General features: G+C 37.8%; 1 protein-coding gene across 2 annotated transcripts in view; it reads right to left on the bottom strand.

Annotated features, from left to right (window-relative positions):
• Positions 1 to 17,920, bottom strand: part of CDK19 (cyclin dependent kinase 19) — a 103,440-nt gene that overhangs the window by 78,898 nt on the left and 6,622 nt on the right. Inside the window, exons 2-3 of one of the 2 annotated variants that reach the window (XM_063311171.1) lie at positions 11,672 to 11,732; positions 58 to 133 (exon numbers count right to left, since the gene is read on the bottom strand). In XM_063311171.1, coding sequence (XP_063167241.1) covers positions 58 to 133; positions 11,672 to 11,732 — 137 coding nt within the window. The remainder of the gene's footprint in view (positions 1 to 57; positions 134 to 11,671; positions 11,733 to 17,920) is intronic. The other variant, XM_063311163.1, reaches the window with a different exon arrangement.

Genomic DNA, 17,920 nt, shown 5'->3' with positions numbered 1-17,920 from the left:
TTCTCTCCATGCTGTTAATTGTAGAAAGAGTTAAATATTTTTGTTGTGTTCACTTACTGCTATTTCTCTACATGCCGACATGGATATCCCTGTGCCTTCAATCTGTTTCAGTGCATATTCCTTTTCATCTTTTCTGCAAGAAAAAAGTGGATTTTATAGGACTTATTGACATTTGAAATATATAACAGCAGTTACACAGCTTAATCTCTATTCTCTTAAACTGACTTATTATGGTACAGTGCGATTAATGATTCATCTTATTTTTCCATAGCTAATTATCATCTTTGACAGTCTTTCTATAGGCCAAAAATCAATACATTGTGTATTGTGATCTAATGGAAATACCTGATTTTGAAGGGATAATTTTCAAAATACCCTCCTAATTAAAGATGTGGGGAAGCAGTGGTAGTAGGAAGAAGGGGGCAGTATAACTAGGTGTAGGAAGGAATGGCTGCGCTGAATAAGAGAACATTGCCAAGAGAGTCCAAGTCTAACTGCCAAGCAATTGCCAAGCAACTAGCAGCATGCCGCCAACACCCACGAAATAACTTGCTAGTAAGAGTAATATTAAATGGCTTGCTAATGGCTTGCTAATAACAGTAATATTAAAAACATTTTTTTAAATTTTAACTATTCACTTGACCTAGAGCACCTCAAAGTCAAACTCTGGCCTCCAGCAACAGGCCATATTTATGACATATTCTCGGCCTCAGATATTTCAAAGTTAACTATAAGAGGCAATCAGAGGTCAGTGCTTTATTTTACTATGCTCCAAGTTATTCAGAAAAAATGTAGATAAATCTATCATGGCAGCCATTTTGTGAATGGACTGTCCCAGCCAAGGGAACCATTCTGTAGCAGCATTTATGACACTTCCCCCAAATTCCAACTGTGCCTACTGATCAAGAGAAGTTGGATCAGGTACCAAACAGATGGTAAGAAAGATTTATACCTGAGATATATTGCAGATACAGTAGCGAAGTACAAAACCTTGGGCCAGATTAATAAAAAGCTTGATATGATATTGTGCAACTTCCTATGTATATTTGACCAAAGTTCCCACTCCCTCAATATTTAGGAAAATAGTAAAATGCACCCCTTTTTCTCTTTTAATTGTTCATTATTTTAATGAATATTTTTACTTTTTACTTTTAATTATTTAATTTGGTTTTGTTTTATACCTTGTATGCCTATTTCAGTAAGCCATTTTGTGCAGTGTAATAAGCAAAAAGGCAGGGTATACATTCAATAATAAATTAAAAAGTACTTTAAAAAAACAGAGTTGTAGAACATCTCAAATATATGCTCCAACTATAGATCTATCATGCATATACAGATGGCCCACAGCCTTGACATGATTAGTCTCTTCAATGTAGAAAACCATGAAGTCGTTTAAACCCAGAATATATGTTCTCTGCAGAACTCAACATAATTATATGGTACAATGCTCCAGGGTTTAAATTCCAGGAGCACTGTACCATATAAATTTAAATTTATGGTACCATTTAAATTTTCCTTCCAACTCTCTAAGTCAATAGATATTTTGCCATTATCTTCATGGCCCAGAAAGGCATTTGATCTATGTCGATGTAACAATTCTAAGATAAAAACAGTGGTTCCTGCCTCTCCAGCTTCATTTCTTGGACAACTAACATGTGAGAGATGATCAGTTTTTTTTCCAATTCTTGAATGTATTCCATTTTTGGATAACCATGAATGTCAGAGTGGAAGTTCAGATACCTAATTATGGATTCCAGGGAAGAAATGGCGAATTGAAGATGACTGCAGCAGAATGAAGAGCCAATGAGTAGACCAGCTCTTCGTAATTCCTCTCTGGATAAGGAGAGGACCTGAGATCACCCACAAGTGCTCCAGACAGTTATTCCTTGTGAGGAGACCTCAAGACAGCGGTCTCCAGCAGGTTTAGAGCTCTGGGAGATGAGGAAATAGCTATCTTGCTCAAACTGCGGTTGACGCCTTTAAGGACACCAGGTTTGCATACTTCCTTTTCTAATCACTTTTGGAAATTGCTTGTTAACTGCTTTTCAGCTATTAGGAACCTCTAGATTGACAAGTCTGAAAGCACTGGATGAGTTTCCTCCAATTCTTAATGAAATAAGTTTTAAATAATTGGGAGGGGGGAATAAAAAGCAAAAGGGTGATTAGAACTTTGATTCTGGAAAGTTACAAATGGACTAAGGGTCCAGATGGATTTGAAATAAGATTTTGGAATTAATTATAAGAATCTTTCTCATGGGAAAATATTTTTGTTTTGAATTCTTTTTAAAAAACCTTGATAGGATGAGACTTTGAAGGTTGGACACTAGGGGGAACCAGAAGGAACTAAAGATTACAATTTAAGAAGAACAACACTTAAATTTGACTAATACAGAATGAAGCAAAATATTTTAATATTGGACATATTGAAGGATATTTTTGAACAGTGGACCCAGAAGTTAATTTTAATAATGTCTCCCTCTATAGATAGTGTTTAAAAATGTTATGGAAAAGGAACATGTTTTACCTGACAAGATTGAGACTAGGTTGAAAGTGGATTCAAAAATGACAGGCTACAAGAATGATATAGAAAAAGATGCTACATTGGACATACAAAAGAAACCAGCTGATGTCTTAATAATTAAAAGGGATATACAAATAACAAACCAAGAGTGTAACCTACCTAATTTTCCTATATTGGATTTACAAAAGAAGTGTGTTAAAGCTTTGAAGAGTTTTGTGAGAAGGGACAAAGAAAAAATGAAAAGAAATCAAGTTTGAGGAATTATTTGAAGGGTCTAAAGATCAAGATTGTTAAATGTAAAAGGAAGGAATATAAAGTGGGTTTATTTCATCAAGGTTAAAATAGATATGTTGTTATATCTGGTAACCCTTAATAGACTTTTGCTGACATCAGGACTGAAATTACAAGGCTTTAAGGATTTGTTTATAGCTAAGAGATGGGATATGGGAAGAAGAGATAATTTGTTGTATTTTAAGAGGTGATAAGGGATGCGGTGGCACTGTGGGTTAAACTGCTGAGCTGCTGAGCTGCTGAGCTTGCCGATCGGAAGGTTGGCGGTTCGAATCTGCGTGACGGGGTGAGCTCCCGTTGCTAGTCCCAGCTCCTGCCAACCTAGCAGTTCGAAAACATGCAAATGTGAGTAGATTAATAGGTACCGTTTTGGCGGGCAGGTAACGGCGTTCTGTTTAGTCATGCCAGCCACATGACCACGGAAGTGTCTATGGACAAACGCCGGCTCTTCGACTTTGAAATGGAGATGAGCACCGCCCCCTAGAGTCGGACACAACTGGACTTAATGTCAAGGGAAACTTTTACCTTTATTATGAGGTGATAAGATACTAAAATTGCTTGTTGCAATGAAGGGGGAAGTTATTTCTTTATCTATTTCTTTTCTTTTTCTTATTTTGTCTTTCCTTTCGACTTTCCTTTCTATTTTTTTCTTTTCTGCACCTTCTATTTTTTCTATTTTATTTTTTTAGTTTGTATTAGTTTTTAATCTTTGCAATTGTAATTTTTAATTAAAATTACTATTTTAAAAAAAGAAACTTAATTATGGAACTTAGACACTGATCAAAGCAGCCTTTGCAAACTTGGTGCCTCCCAGTTATGCTAGACTAAAATTCCAGCATTTGAGGAAGTCTTGAGAAGGAAGCACTAATTAAGCTAATATATTTAAAACTACATTATATATTTTCAATATCATTTCAGAAAGTAACAGATCAGGATACTTAATTTTTGCAACTTTTACTAAGGATACTTGAAACCTGAATGCTTATTCAATAGTAATATGCATAATGCATAATGCAATATGCATAATGACATATAATTTTAAGCATAACTGATATCTAAAATCACTACAAACTGACAAACATTAAGTTTTTTAAAAAATCCATTTATGCAAGATCACATTTACATATACACCTTCTTCTTAAATCTATACTATAAAATCTTGTTTGTTAAATTTTATTTTTCCCCAAATAAAACTTTACATCGTAAATATTATTTTTAAAACAATATAAATTATTTGAAAAGCAAATAGCAAGAATTATACACAATTCCTATAAAAGAAGCAAAAAAATATACAGATATCATGGATGAAATCAAATTGGCCCAAAAAGGCTCATGTATTATGTAAGAACACAATGACAACACAATGACCAGATCCCATACTCCAAAATATTATTCTACTCAGTCACTGATTTTACATCGATTTCATTCAACCTGTTAGATCAAGAACAGTTGCTCTAATTTTGTTTTGTATTCATTTTCTTGCTGGCTCCTGGTAGGCTAGTATTGGATTTCTAAATTTAATTAATACATAATGTAGCTGCCATTAACAGAACTGTACTGGCACATGCAATATTCTCAGTGATACATTTTTAACATAATTAAGTAGACATATAGGAATAGTTTGTATCTGCAGCTTAAATATTACATTATTTAAGCTCAACATCAACTTTTTAAAACCTTACTCCTCTGCTGCATCAACACATATATCAGACTTTGGGAACTTGACTGTGCCAAGAGTTTTCCAATATATGGTTGTAAATGTTATATACAACCTTGGTACCAGCATGCTATTTTTATTCACTATTAACTGCTATTAAAATTTGAGCTATTCTTTTACAAAAATGTACTATGCCCCTGTATATAGCAACTTAGTTATTTTATTTGGCCTAACTTTAAGCATTTATAATCACAAATAAGCCTGTATGTAAATTTCCTGTTACCTGTTATTAGCAACACTGATTTTGGCCTGAAAATATTTTTTATTTATTTAATACCAATCAAAAACCATGCATCATATTAATTTATTTTGTTGGCCCATATAAGAATTTATTGGGTATAACAGGATGTAGCAGATAACTATTATATTTCTAAAAAGGTTTTACATCATCTAACTTAAAAACTGAACCAAACAATAGAATTTTATGTGCTGTCATATATTTTGTGACATTAATATGTCAAGAAAGGCTAGGTCTGATAAGAAAGCAACTTCCTGAAAATGTTCAGCTTCTCTTTCAGAAAATTATTTCAATCCACATCTTCAGTTTTTCCAGAAATTTTGCACTTGTCATTTTTGGAGATCTGGAAGGAGCTGTTGACTTCTGCTTTGGTATGGCCTCTGCAAACATGCTTATGATGCACAGAATCTAGGAAAAGTTGGTTTGCCAGAACAAATGCTGACTTCAGATCATTTTCCCTTTCAGTTTTGAAATGAATTTTGCCAGAGGCCAGACTATGATTTTTATGTAGCTGACAAGCTGGAGGCAAACAAATGTCTAATTAAAAATAAGTGTACCACCCATATGTTTGCATACACACTTTAAGGAAGACAAACAAATTGCACTGACACACACACACACACAAAGTACGAATTAATTAGATATCAAGGTAAAATGTCAGTACAGGTAGTCCTCGTTTAGCAACTGCCTCATTTAGCAACCATTTGCAGTTATGAAGGTGATGAAAAAGTAATTTTACAAGTAACTAGCAAACTTTATCTTTGCAGTCTGTTTTTATATTCCTTGAAGTCTAATTTTCTGGTCTAGTTAGGACTCAGTTTGAGCATACAAATTCAAATAGTAATAGTAGTTCTTGTCATTTCAGTTTATTTACAGAATTTCATTTACAATATTCACTTTCTAAAAATGCATCAAACTTAGGGATAATAATAAAAAAGGACTAGCAGATCCTTTTACAACCTACAATCACATAAAGCTATTTTAGAATTAAAAATACAGAATTTATTTTAATTTTTTGTTAAGCATCTGACTCAATTGCACATAGCAAATTATTATTAAAATCAAGCATATTGACGCATAATGGCTAACAATAGAATCATGATGTTTATTTAGGAAAAAATACCTTGCTCTTCTCAGCTGATAAGTAATGAACTGTACTATAAGCAAAATATTACCTTCTGTAACTGGGAGGTCTTTGCTTAATATGCATATTTCTTTAAGTGACTGTGCTATTGTTTTGATGCCTCGTACAGCCCACTAACGCCTTGCCCTGGATGTTCTTCTGCAGACTTGTGAGAAGAAGTCAAATAGTTCTGGCAGATAGGCAGTCAAACTGATCATTCTTCCATCATTCTAGTTGTTGAGATGAATGACTAAACAATTTTTGCAACTATTTTTATGACTGCTTTCTGTCCATCCAGTTTATTATATTTTTTCTCATATCACTGGAAAATAATCACTCTGCCCCTCCTCTTCATCTGCAGAACACTACAAACTTTTTGCAGCCAAACCAAGGCAGCCTTTTTTGACAGCTCTCCAGTTTCCTATGGCCCCTCAGTAAGCCTTCCAGCATACTTTAATCTTAAGATTAAAGGATATTATTTTTAGAGGCTGGAACAGAAGGTTAACTTTAGGGTCTGGATGCATGAGCATCCAGACAAAAGGAAGCTAATTTAAGGTAAATCTATAACACTCCTTGGATGAAAGAAAGACCCAAAATCTGTGTTAAGGTAACATCTAGGCCTTCATTTTACCCAATTTAGAGTGTTGTGTCAATTTGGCCAAGTAGTATCCCAAAGGTGCTTCAGACCATATTGTAGTTCTGTGTCAGGCAAGTCATTCCCAGATAAGAAACCAACTTTGTGGTTATTGCAATCCATGTGTGCTTGACTTTCCCTTTCACATTATAGCACTCAATCCCACAACCCAATTTCACTAGAAAGCAATAGATTTGATAACATCTATTTGAAATAACAACATTCCCAGTTCAGCTCAGGTAATAACAATTTATTTCCCTTTTCAGAGTTAAGTTGGGTTATCTGTGTGCATGTAACTTCAAAGGTGCTGTCCTGTATCACATTATAATATGGATTAGGGAAATTAAAGAAAAAAGGGGTCTGAAGGAGCCTGCCTTAGGGCAGAGAATCAGCCTAGAAGAACCCCTGGTTCATATTCAGTTCTCTTGAACTTCTAATAAGGCTGTGCAGCCACATGCTATGTACTGCAATCCTAAAATAATTTCCTGCTGACAGTGTCACCCCTGAAGCCAATTCTATTCTTGTCAGTAAAAGGAATTCCTAAAACTAATGACTTCACCCTTCTTCCAGATATAATGTGCACTGAAAAATTTTATAAGGAGCAATAAAAACACTTAACAGAACTGAAACCACAAAAGAACCATATTTATTTTGCAATTCTGCAAGATACTTTTTTCATACTCTTTACTTATTTAGGCACAGAGATACACTTCAGCAGCAAGACAAGACACAATGCGTACCTAAGCATTTAGTATCACAGTAAAAGATATGTTCTTCAGCAAAGGATCGTTACCTTGTCGTGGTGCTGGAGCTTGAGCACCTCAATGATGCCATGAGCTAAACCGTGAAGGGCCACCCAAGACGGGAAGGTCATGACAGAGAGGTCAGACTAAATGCGATCCCTGGGGAAGGTAATGGCAACCCACCCCAGTATTCTTGCCGTGAAAACTAAATGGATCAGTACAACCAGAGATATGTCGGTATACCATCGGAAGATGAGACCCCCAGGTCGGAAGATGGTCAAAATGCTACCGGGGAGGAACAGAGGATGAGTTCAACTAGCCCCAGATGTGATGACGCAGCTAGCTCAAAGCCGAAAGGACGGCTAGCGGCCGACGGTGCTGGTGGTGAACGGCGAATCCGATGTTCTAAGGATCAACACACCATTGGAACCTGGAATGTAAGATCTATGAGCCAGGGCAAATTGGATGTGGTTATTGGTGAGATGTCAAGATTAAAGATAGACATTCTGGGCGTCAGTGAACTGAAATGGACTGGAATGGGCCACTTCACATCAAATGACCACCAGATCTACTACTGTGGACAAGAGGACCACAGAAGAAATGGAGTAGCCTTCATAATTAATAGTAAAGTGGCTAAAGCAGTGCTCGGATACAATCCAAAAAACGATAGAATGATCTCAATTCGAATTCAGGGCAAACCATCTAACATCACAGTGATCCAAATATACGCCCCAACCACAGATGCTGAAGAAGCTGAAAGTAGAGCAGTTCTATGAGGATCTGCAGCACCTACTGGACAACATGCCTAAAAGAGATGTTATTTTCATGATGGGAGACTGGAATGCTAAGGTGGGCAGTCAAATGACACCTGGAATTACAGGTAAGCATGGCCTGGGTGAACAAAACGAAGCAGGACATAGGCTGATAGAATGTTGCCAAGACAACTCACCCTGCATAACAAACACTCTCTTCCAGCAACCTAAGAGATGGCTTTATACATGGACTTCACCAGATGGACAACACCGAAATCAGATTGACTACATCCTTTGCAGCCAAAGGTGGCGGACATCTATACAGTCGGTAAAAACAAGACCTGGAGCTGACTGTAGTTCAGATCACGAACTTCTTCTTGCACAATTTAGGATCAGACTGAAGAGATTAGGGAAGACCCACAGATCAGCTAGATATGAGCTCACTAATATTCCTAAGGAATATGCAGTGGAGGTGAAAAATAGATTTAAGGGACTGGACTTAGTAGATAGGGTCCCGGAAGAACTATGGACAGAAGTCCGCAACACTGTTCAAGAGGCGGCAACAAAATACATCCCAAAGAAAGAGAAAACCAAGAAGGCAAAATGGTTGTCTGCTGAGACACTAGAAATAGCCCAAGAAAGAAGGAAAGCAAAAGGCAACAGTGATAGGGGGAGATATGCCCAATTAAATGCAAAATTCCAGAGGTTAGCCAGAAGAGATAAGGAATTATTTTTAAACAAGCAATGCGCGGAAGTGGAAGAAGACAATAGAATAGGAAGGACAAGAGACCTCTTCCAGAAAATTAGAAACATCGGAGGTAAATTCCAGGCAAAAATGGGTATGATCAAAAACAAAGATGGCAAGGACCTAACAGAAGAAGAAGAGATCAAGAAAAGGTGGCAAGAATATACAGAAGACCAGTATAGGAAGGATAACAATATCGGGGATAGCTTTGACGGTGTGGTCAGTTAGCTAGAGCCAGACATCCTGAAGAGTGAGGTTGATTGGGCCTTAAGAAGCATTGCTAATAACAAGGCAGTAGGAGACGACGGCATCCCAGCTGAACTGTTCAAAATCTTGCAAGATGATGCTGTCAAGGTAATGCATGCTATATGCCAGCAAATTTGGAAAACATAAGAATGGCCATCAGATTGGAAAAAATCAACTTATATCCCCATACCAAAAAAGGGAAACAAAAAGAATGTTCAAACTATCGAACAGTGGTACTCATTTCACATGCCAGTAAGGTAATGCTCAAGATCCTGCAAGGTAGACTTCAGCAATTCATGGAGCAAGAATTGCCAGATGTACAAGCTGGGTTTAGAAAAGGCAGAGGAACTAGGGACCAAATTGCCAATATCCGATGGATAATGGAAAAAGCCAGGGAGTTTCAGAAAACCATCTATTTCTGTTTTATCGACTATTCTAAAGCCTTTGACTGTGTGGACCATAACAAATTGTGGCAAGTTCTTAGCGGTATGGGGATACCAAGTCATCTTGTCTGCCTCCTGAAGAATCTGTATAACGACCAAGTAGCAACAGTAAGAACAGACCACGGAACAACAGACTGGTTTAAGATTGGGAAAGGAGTACGGCAGGGCTGTATACTCTCACCCTACCTATTCAACTTGTATGCAGAACACATCATGCGACATGCTGGGCTTGAGGAATCCAAGGCTGGAGTTAAAATCGCTGGAAGAAACATTAACAATCTCAGATATGCAGATGATACCACTTTGATGGCTGAAAGCGAAGAGGAACTGAGGAGCCTTATGATGAAGGTGAAAGAAGAAAGTGCAAAAGCTGGCTTGCAGCTAAACCTCAAAAAAACCAAGATTATGGCAACCAGCTTGGTTGATAACTGGCAAATAGAGGGAGAAAATGTAGAAGCAGTGAAAGACTTTGTATTTCTAGGTGCGAAGATTACTGCAGATGCTGACTGCAGTCAGGAAATCAGAAGACGCTTAATCCTTGGGAGAAGAGCAATGACAAATCTCGATAAAATAGTTAAGAGCAGAGACATCACACTGACAACAAAGGTCCGCATAGTTAAAGCAATGGTGTTCCCCCTAGTAACATATGGCTGCGAGAGCTGGACCATAAGGAAGGCTGAGAGAAGGAAGATCGATGCTTTTGAACTGTGGTGTTGGAGGAAAATTCTGAGAGTGCCTTGGACTGCAAGAAGGTCAAACCAGTCCATCCTCCAGGAAATAAAGCCAGACTACTCACTTGAGGGAATGATATTAAAGGCAAAACTGAAATACTTTGGCCACATGATGAGAAGACAGGACACCCTGGAGAAGATGCTGATGCTAGGGAGAGTGGAGGGCAAAAGGAAGAGGGGCCGACCAAGGGCAAGATGGATAGATGATATTCTAGAGGTGACGGGCTCGTCCCTCGGGGAGCTGGGGGTGTTGACGACTGACAGGAAGCTCTGGCGTGGGCTGGTCCATGAAGTCACGAAGAGTCGGAAGCGACTAAACGAATAAACAACAAACAAAAGATATGTTCCCTGCCCTCATTCCAAAGGAAATAAGACACATTTATATTTATATTTCTCCTTTATCTCAGGAAATGGTAATATTCAATCACAAACTATCTGTTCAGAAAACAAAGATGCTTATTTCACTGTATACCTGGAGTGAAATTCCATGTGCAACTATCCTATGCCCCGGCCTACATGTTATATGTTTAATATTTTTCTTACACATAAATGGTACTCATCCAATAACGTCACCAAGTTTCAAGCAGCCCTAAAATGGCCTGATTCAGACACTACCATAAGCAGCCACTCTTCATTACTGTCCAAGATTTCTTTACACAGCCTGAGTCGTATCAGTCTTTAATTGCAGCAACTGCAGTAGAAGCAAACCCACAGCAGCTGTTGAAATTAAAATGTTATCATTGAAGATTATTTATTTCCATTTGTTCCTGATGAGTTTATGTAAGGCAAAAATCTGAAAAATCTCAGTTGAAAGGTAAAGTATGAGGTAATCACCAAATCTCACACTGCTATAAATAGAGGGCTTGAAGTTAAATGTTTCACAAATTTCCGCATATCCATATTAAGGAAAAGATTTAACTGCTATCAAAGTATAAGAAAGTAAAGAACCTAACAAATTCTACAACCTTAAGCCACACAGGGTAAGAACCAATACAGTGTATGTTTATTGTGCACCACTCCAGCTTTTATTTAGACTGGATTCACACATTGTGCTAAACCATATGTTTGATTTTAGTTTATCATGTTATATGGATCCCTAATTCCCCAGAGATTGCTGAGCAAGTATCCACTCAGAAATAAAAGGCAGGCAGGTGTACGTGCATGTGAGAAATACATCAGAAATTTCTGACTTCCCCTATATTTCCCTCATTCCAGCACTTTATTCTTGCTGCTACCAGTGGGCGTTTTTAGAATTGAATGCAGTGGCAAAGTGAACACCAACAGAAGGGCCTTCTTAGTTTCATGGATTATCTGAGCAGGCTCAAACAGGCAGTCTAATGACATAACTGACCATTAACTAGGGCCCCAATGTTATACATGTATTTATTTTTCACCTTCAAGGATCGCACAGCACTAACTACTGTATGTCAGTGCACACTCGCATACAGGCACACATTATGATGCCAGAAGGCAGCACTCCTCTTTACCTTCTGCTGAATATCTTGCTACCTCCAAGGCTTGAAGTCCATATACGAAGCCCGCTGGAATCTATGAACACAGCAGAAGTAAAAGGCAGAAATTTATGTAGATATACAGGATTCACGTCTCAGATCTCAGCAGTGTCTAATATTTAGATTCCCATGGAGCCAGTCTTTAATAAGCAGGCACACTATTGGGAAACAACAAGGTCATTGCCAAACTAAATCCTTTTAAGTAGTTGAAAAGTTGTCAAGGGAACAAATAAGCAAATACGGTTTTCTTCTTCTGATATACCCTGAGTTGGAAACAGACAATCTTTGAAAACGCAGAAAGCAATTTGAAAAAGCCTTTGCCTCCTATGGAATATACTAAGCCTTTTTCTTTTGTACCACAGTTAATTCTGGTTAAGCACATTTTACAACTATGACTTTTAAAAATAAATGCTTACCAGAGGTAGAAATAGGATGAGCACCTTTCTTTTGAACCACCTTCAACTCAGTGAAAAACAACAACTATTATCTGTATCCAGCCTAGCATTGCTGATCCACATGTTGCACAAAGTAAATTGAAAACCATCTTGAACAATCTGATTTATGCTTTTAAAAGTAAACACAAGTATATTTTTAAAAAAGCCTTTCATTAATATTTGGATATATCCTAATTTTATGGTATGAGGGAGATAAACTTCACAGGAGGAGGTCTTTCAAAATCTTTGCCATTTAGAGCAAGCAAAGGTTGCAACACACAGCACAGGATTCATCAGTCAGTTTGAGACAAAGGAAAACTCCATTGCTGTTGCTTCAAGAGAAAGTGGGGATAGCATGATGCTAAAACATAATTAAAATGTTTCAGAAAAAAATGTATATCCTAAAGGCATTAATACATTTTAAATAAAAACTAAAACTTTATCTGTAAGGAAGGAATAAAGAATGACAATCTCAGATTAAAGCTACAGATAAAGCTATCTGGTCATCAGTGATGCGGGTACTATACAAATTTATACCTTACTAATGAGACACAAATCTACTTACAGATTATAGTTAATTACCTAAATATTTTTCAGAATACTTTTGGGGGGGCATGCTTGAAAGAATCACTGTTGGTTACTTGGGAGGGAGCTGCAGTTTGAACCCTGAAATATTTCTTCCGCCCTCAGCTAACTACAGCTGTAATGCTGCTAATCTCTTGCCAGCGCTCAAGAGAATTCAGTTTTAAAAATCTTGAACACCATGTCTAAGATATTGCATCAACTTTACTTTTAAAGAGGATAAAAGATAGGGGCACATTCTGAAATGTTTTGAAGCATTAGATGGAAGACCTGTTTATAAAAAGCAAAGAGAAGAATTACAGTGACAGGTCTCTACTATAATTTAAAAGTGATGGCAGCAAGTGACAATGATATCATTCCTTGTTGCTGCAGAACAGCTTTTCTCAACTGGTGGCCTCCAAGTGTACTGGGACTACAATCCCAGAATGCTGAACCAGCAGGGCACTGCCCACCATGACTTCTGAGAGTTATAACCCCAATGCATCTGCTGGGCACCTGGTTGGGGAGTCTGGCAAGCAACTTCAGAACAGATTATCTTCTATTCATATTATGTTGGGGCACAGTACATCTGGGAATATACCACCACCACATTAGTGGAATAGCCTAGGAAGTGAAAAACATCTCACACACAGTGGAATAAAAACAAAAGATGCTCCAGTATACCTAAATACTCTGCCAGTGCTCCCCAATCAAAGACTTATACAGGCAACACCACCAATATACTATTCATATACAGCAGGAGATAATGAAAACCATACGAGATGATAAACTCCATATACAGGTAGTCCTCACTCAACAACTTCAATTCATAAAACTCTTGTTGTGCAACCAATAATGACTCTACCACTGCCAGGCAATTCTGTAGGATGGAGTTATAAGTACAATTATGTTTCTCACTAGCATAGTTTTGGAACAAAACAAAGATAGGAAAGGGAAAAAAACTCAGAATACAACACCCACATATTTCCCTTGGCAAAACCCCTGCAGAAAAGCAGCCTTCTTTGGAACAAAATTTAAAGACTCACCCAGGAAACAAAGATCTTTTTTGACAAATTATCTACCAAGGAGAGGGAGGGCGGGACGGAGGGAGGGAGGGGGAGAGAGAGATACCAGGACATGCAACAAGGTATGTGCACAAACGTGGTTGCTTTGTTTTTGTCTTAGCATGCTGTGTGAACCTAGCCACTAACACCATCAATTTCCAAGGAAAGTTTTAGTAATGGGTCCATGCTCTCATGAGTGTCTTGGACAGTCCATACGATGTATACCTTCTTTGCCCTTTCTCCCCATCTCTCATTACTAAGGCCCTCCTTGTGAGTTTTAAGTGTAAGCAACCAGAGATCCAGCTTCCTGCCCTGTGTCTAATCAGTTGTGCTGTCACAAGTACCCTAAACCCTATGCTCTATTGTGGCAACAGTGGTCGTTGTTGATATGGAGATGCCTATTCTTACATTTTTCCCACTTCATGCTATAACCACTGGGAAGGCAACTTTCTGCACTTCACTGTTTTATTTTATCTTATAATAATGTTACTACTATGTATTCTACCAGCTCTCACTGAATCCTGAAATTCAGTGAGAAATTCTTCAGCAGTGATCCTGGATATAGAATTGTGCCCCCCAAAAAAACTTTCCTGTAGAAAGAAAGGCCCATTTTCCCTTTGCAGTCATATCTTACTACATATTATAAGCACAATATAATTGATGTGACCTATATAATGGACAAAACAGCACATTTTACTTTCACCAAAGAAAACATGGGAGGAATTGACTGTAGCATCAAAGATGCATGCATAATGACAACAACAATGGTGACAAGATGCAGGAAACTGAGTGTTAAAATTACAAAACTCACTAACAGCAATATTTCAATAGAACTGGATAAAAGAAATTAAATTCTCTGCAATAAGTAAACAAGTATTTAAATTTGCACCCAAAGCGGAGCACCCATACAGCAGTAGATAGGTTAGCTCTTCTAGCTCCCTCAAGCAGGGTCCCTAAGCCCTTTCCCCAAAATCCCTGTCACACCCTCCACAGTTGGGGAGAGGGCTGATCACCATCACTCTACAAAGAAATTTCCTTTCTGCACTTTTACTCAGGAGGAAGTGAATGGAACCTCTTGTCTCTCAGCTTCTTGCCATTTTGTAGACAGCAGAGCAGCTGGGATGTACAGTAGTCTAGCTTTCCTGTCCGAATGAGACCACTGCTATCATAAGATGATACAAGTTGTTTTATTAGTTAAAATTAAGGACCTAAACAAAGCATTTGGGTAAGATGCTAGCATGGATTTTAGCTATACTGTAGCACTCCCTTGGTACCATGGTGACTGGAAAACTATAAATATGCATTGCTGCTGGGTTTCTATGGAATTTTAACTGGCAGCACTGCTAGGGGCTTCCTTCCATTAAAAAAATTCCCACACTAAAAGTTTGCCACCAATTTTTCTAATCAAACACTACTAAGGTCACTGCCCCTTAAGTTATTTCTGCTTAAGACTTCCCAGAAATTATTTAAATGCACTTCCTTAACATATGTCAGTTCTTTGAGGTAGGCCAGGTCAGGAAACAGAAATCTCCAGGACTACTGCAACTCTATGTTATTGTTGTAGGGGTTCATAACAGAACCTTGAAAGCCTGACAGAGCCTCTACCCTCTCTTATAGCAAAGAGAATGAAGGCAGAGTTATCTTGAGTTGCTTTCTTAGCCAGGGTAAGCTGATGTTTATTTAACCATTCTTGCATTCTTTCTTCAAGTTTATTTTCATTCAGTACTTCTCTACAGAACTGCATATAGCTCACTAGGGCACGCAAACTCATGAAATACTTTTAGATGTTCTAGTAGTGCCCATAACTCTATGTGATTTTAGCATTTTAAATGAATGTTCACTAACGCCTTAAAAGTATGATGGAATTAACTGCAGATATATTTTAGTCCATAAAGTAGATTTCTAAAGCAGCAACAACCATTTTTAATGTTTCCATTAAAAAAAAGTGTCTAAAGACATACCCCTGCAATATCCTTCTAAATCTCTAGCCTGCTTCTGAATAGAATTTCTAGCCTGCTTCTGAACTCATTTGTAATGAGAAAATGATACACAGTACAATCCTAAACATGACTACTCAAAATAAGTTACTGTTTTCAACTGAAATTTCTCCCAAATAAAGATATATGGTATTATCATTAAAATGTCAGAAAAAAAATTGCTAGATGTGCAGAGTGCTCACCTATTGATTCTACAGACAGTCCTCACTTTACACAATTGTGACCACAATTGGGACAGGAATTTCAGTTGCTAAGTGAAGCAGTCATTAAGCAAATCTGACCTAATTTTACAGCCTTTTTGTGGCAGCTGTTAAGGGAATTACCACAGGCGTTAAGCAAAACATGAGGTTGTTAAGTGAATCACATGGCTCCCCATTGATTTTGCTTGCCTGAAGCCAGCTGGGAAGGTTGAAAATGGCAATCATGTGACCACATGATGCTATGACACTCATAGATGCAAACTGGTTGCCAAGCGCCCAAATTGTGATCACATGACTGTGGGGACACTGCAATAGTTGTAAGTGTGAGGACTGGTCGTAAGTTGGTTTTTTCAGCATCGTTGTAAGTCCAAACCATCACTAAACAAATGGTTGTTAAGTGATGACTACCTATATTTATTTTTGGCTAGACAAAAGTAATGTCAATGGGCATGTGCTCTTGTCCTATGTGTCAAGAGGTTCCTTGTCAGGTTTTCTCCTCCCCTTAAATTTAGCTTAACAAAGTTTCTTTAGCATTTAAACAGCATGTCCATGCACATGCACACATACACTCTCTCTCTCTCTCTCTCACACACACACACTCTATCTATCTATCTATCTATCTATCTATCTATCTATCCTTCACGTAGAAAAATGAATTGTCTAAACCTGAGAATAAGGCAGCACTCAAAAGTGGCACTCATCGGACATATCATCCAACATATTTCACAGCACCAAGCTGGGGAAGAACAAACCAAGACTTTTCCTGTTGCAATCTCTCTGGTCATCTGAGAACAGCCTGTCTGTCTCTGTGTTATAAGAATAATTAACAGGCATATACAAAAATATGTTTTCAGTGTTGACAAGTGGCTCAATTCCTTCTCCTCTGAAAACTAGAAAGTGCTATCCAGCCAGGAGCCAGCTAGCCTTCGAAGAAAGCTCAGGAGTTAAAAAAAAAGAGAATGGGTGGTATGTGACCTCTATTATGTGCTCCCAACTAGTATATGAGAAGGAATAACTAGTAACAGAGGGCCAGAGATGTTTGTTTGCATAATCTGTCCTACAAATTTTTTACTTGCAAATTTGGGAGAACTGGAGATCAGAGCAGCAAGGACTGGATATTCTCTTAACTAACTCAATCCAAATTCAGAGAAGTCTTGATATCTTGTACTGAAGCAAGGCCTTCAGTTCCAAAGTAATGCCATATTCTGTTTTAGTAGTCACAATTATATTTTAGAAAACTCCGTCCTAATAATCCACCAATACCCGTATTAGAGTTATTTGCTCTCAATGACACATTAAATGGGAATACAGCTCTTTACTGTCTTTGCTTGTCTTGAGTTTTAGTAAAAATAAATTCTGAATTTGAGATACATAACCTAAGCCATCAGAAAGTGACTGAGTGGCTCTACAATTATTACATCAAAACTGGCTCTACAGTTATTACATCAAAATGGCATCAAACCAGGTACACCCACCCTAGCCAAAGCACACACTTGAACTGTATTTGTACTATACAGTACACTTTAACAGTTAACATATTAAAGAGAGAACATTATCCCTATATGAATAAATCATGAAAGTCTTACTGGTTTTCCAGCCATGTCTCCATTTCTCTCACACTTTGCCTTCCTGCTAGCACTGAAACTATCATCATTTTTCTTCACCTAATGTTCCAAAGCTTCTCTGGCCCTTTAAGACTAAAAGAATCCAGCGCAATGATGCTGCAAAGTACTTCCTCCAAAGTTGGATGATTGCTCCAGAGTTCACAGTACTATAGGCATGATGAGGCTGAAGTTGGGTATTTATTCCCAGTTTTTTAGTTCCTCGTTAGAATGAAAATTAGACAGACAGAATTAGTAATAGCATGCTCATAGAGAAAGCTTTGGGTTGGACAAGATGCATTCCCAATATATCCAGGATAATCAGTTGGTGTATGACTTGATATGGCCCAAAGCTAACTGTGGGATGC

Source organism: Candoia aspera, chromosome 1, assembly GCF_035149785.1.
Source record: "Candoia aspera isolate rCanAsp1 chromosome 1, rCanAsp1.hap2, whole genome shotgun sequence".
Classification (NCBI taxonomy): Eukaryota; Metazoa; Chordata; class Lepidosauria; order Squamata; family Boidae; genus Candoia; species Candoia aspera.
This window is presented reverse-complemented; position numbering and strand designations above follow the sequence as displayed.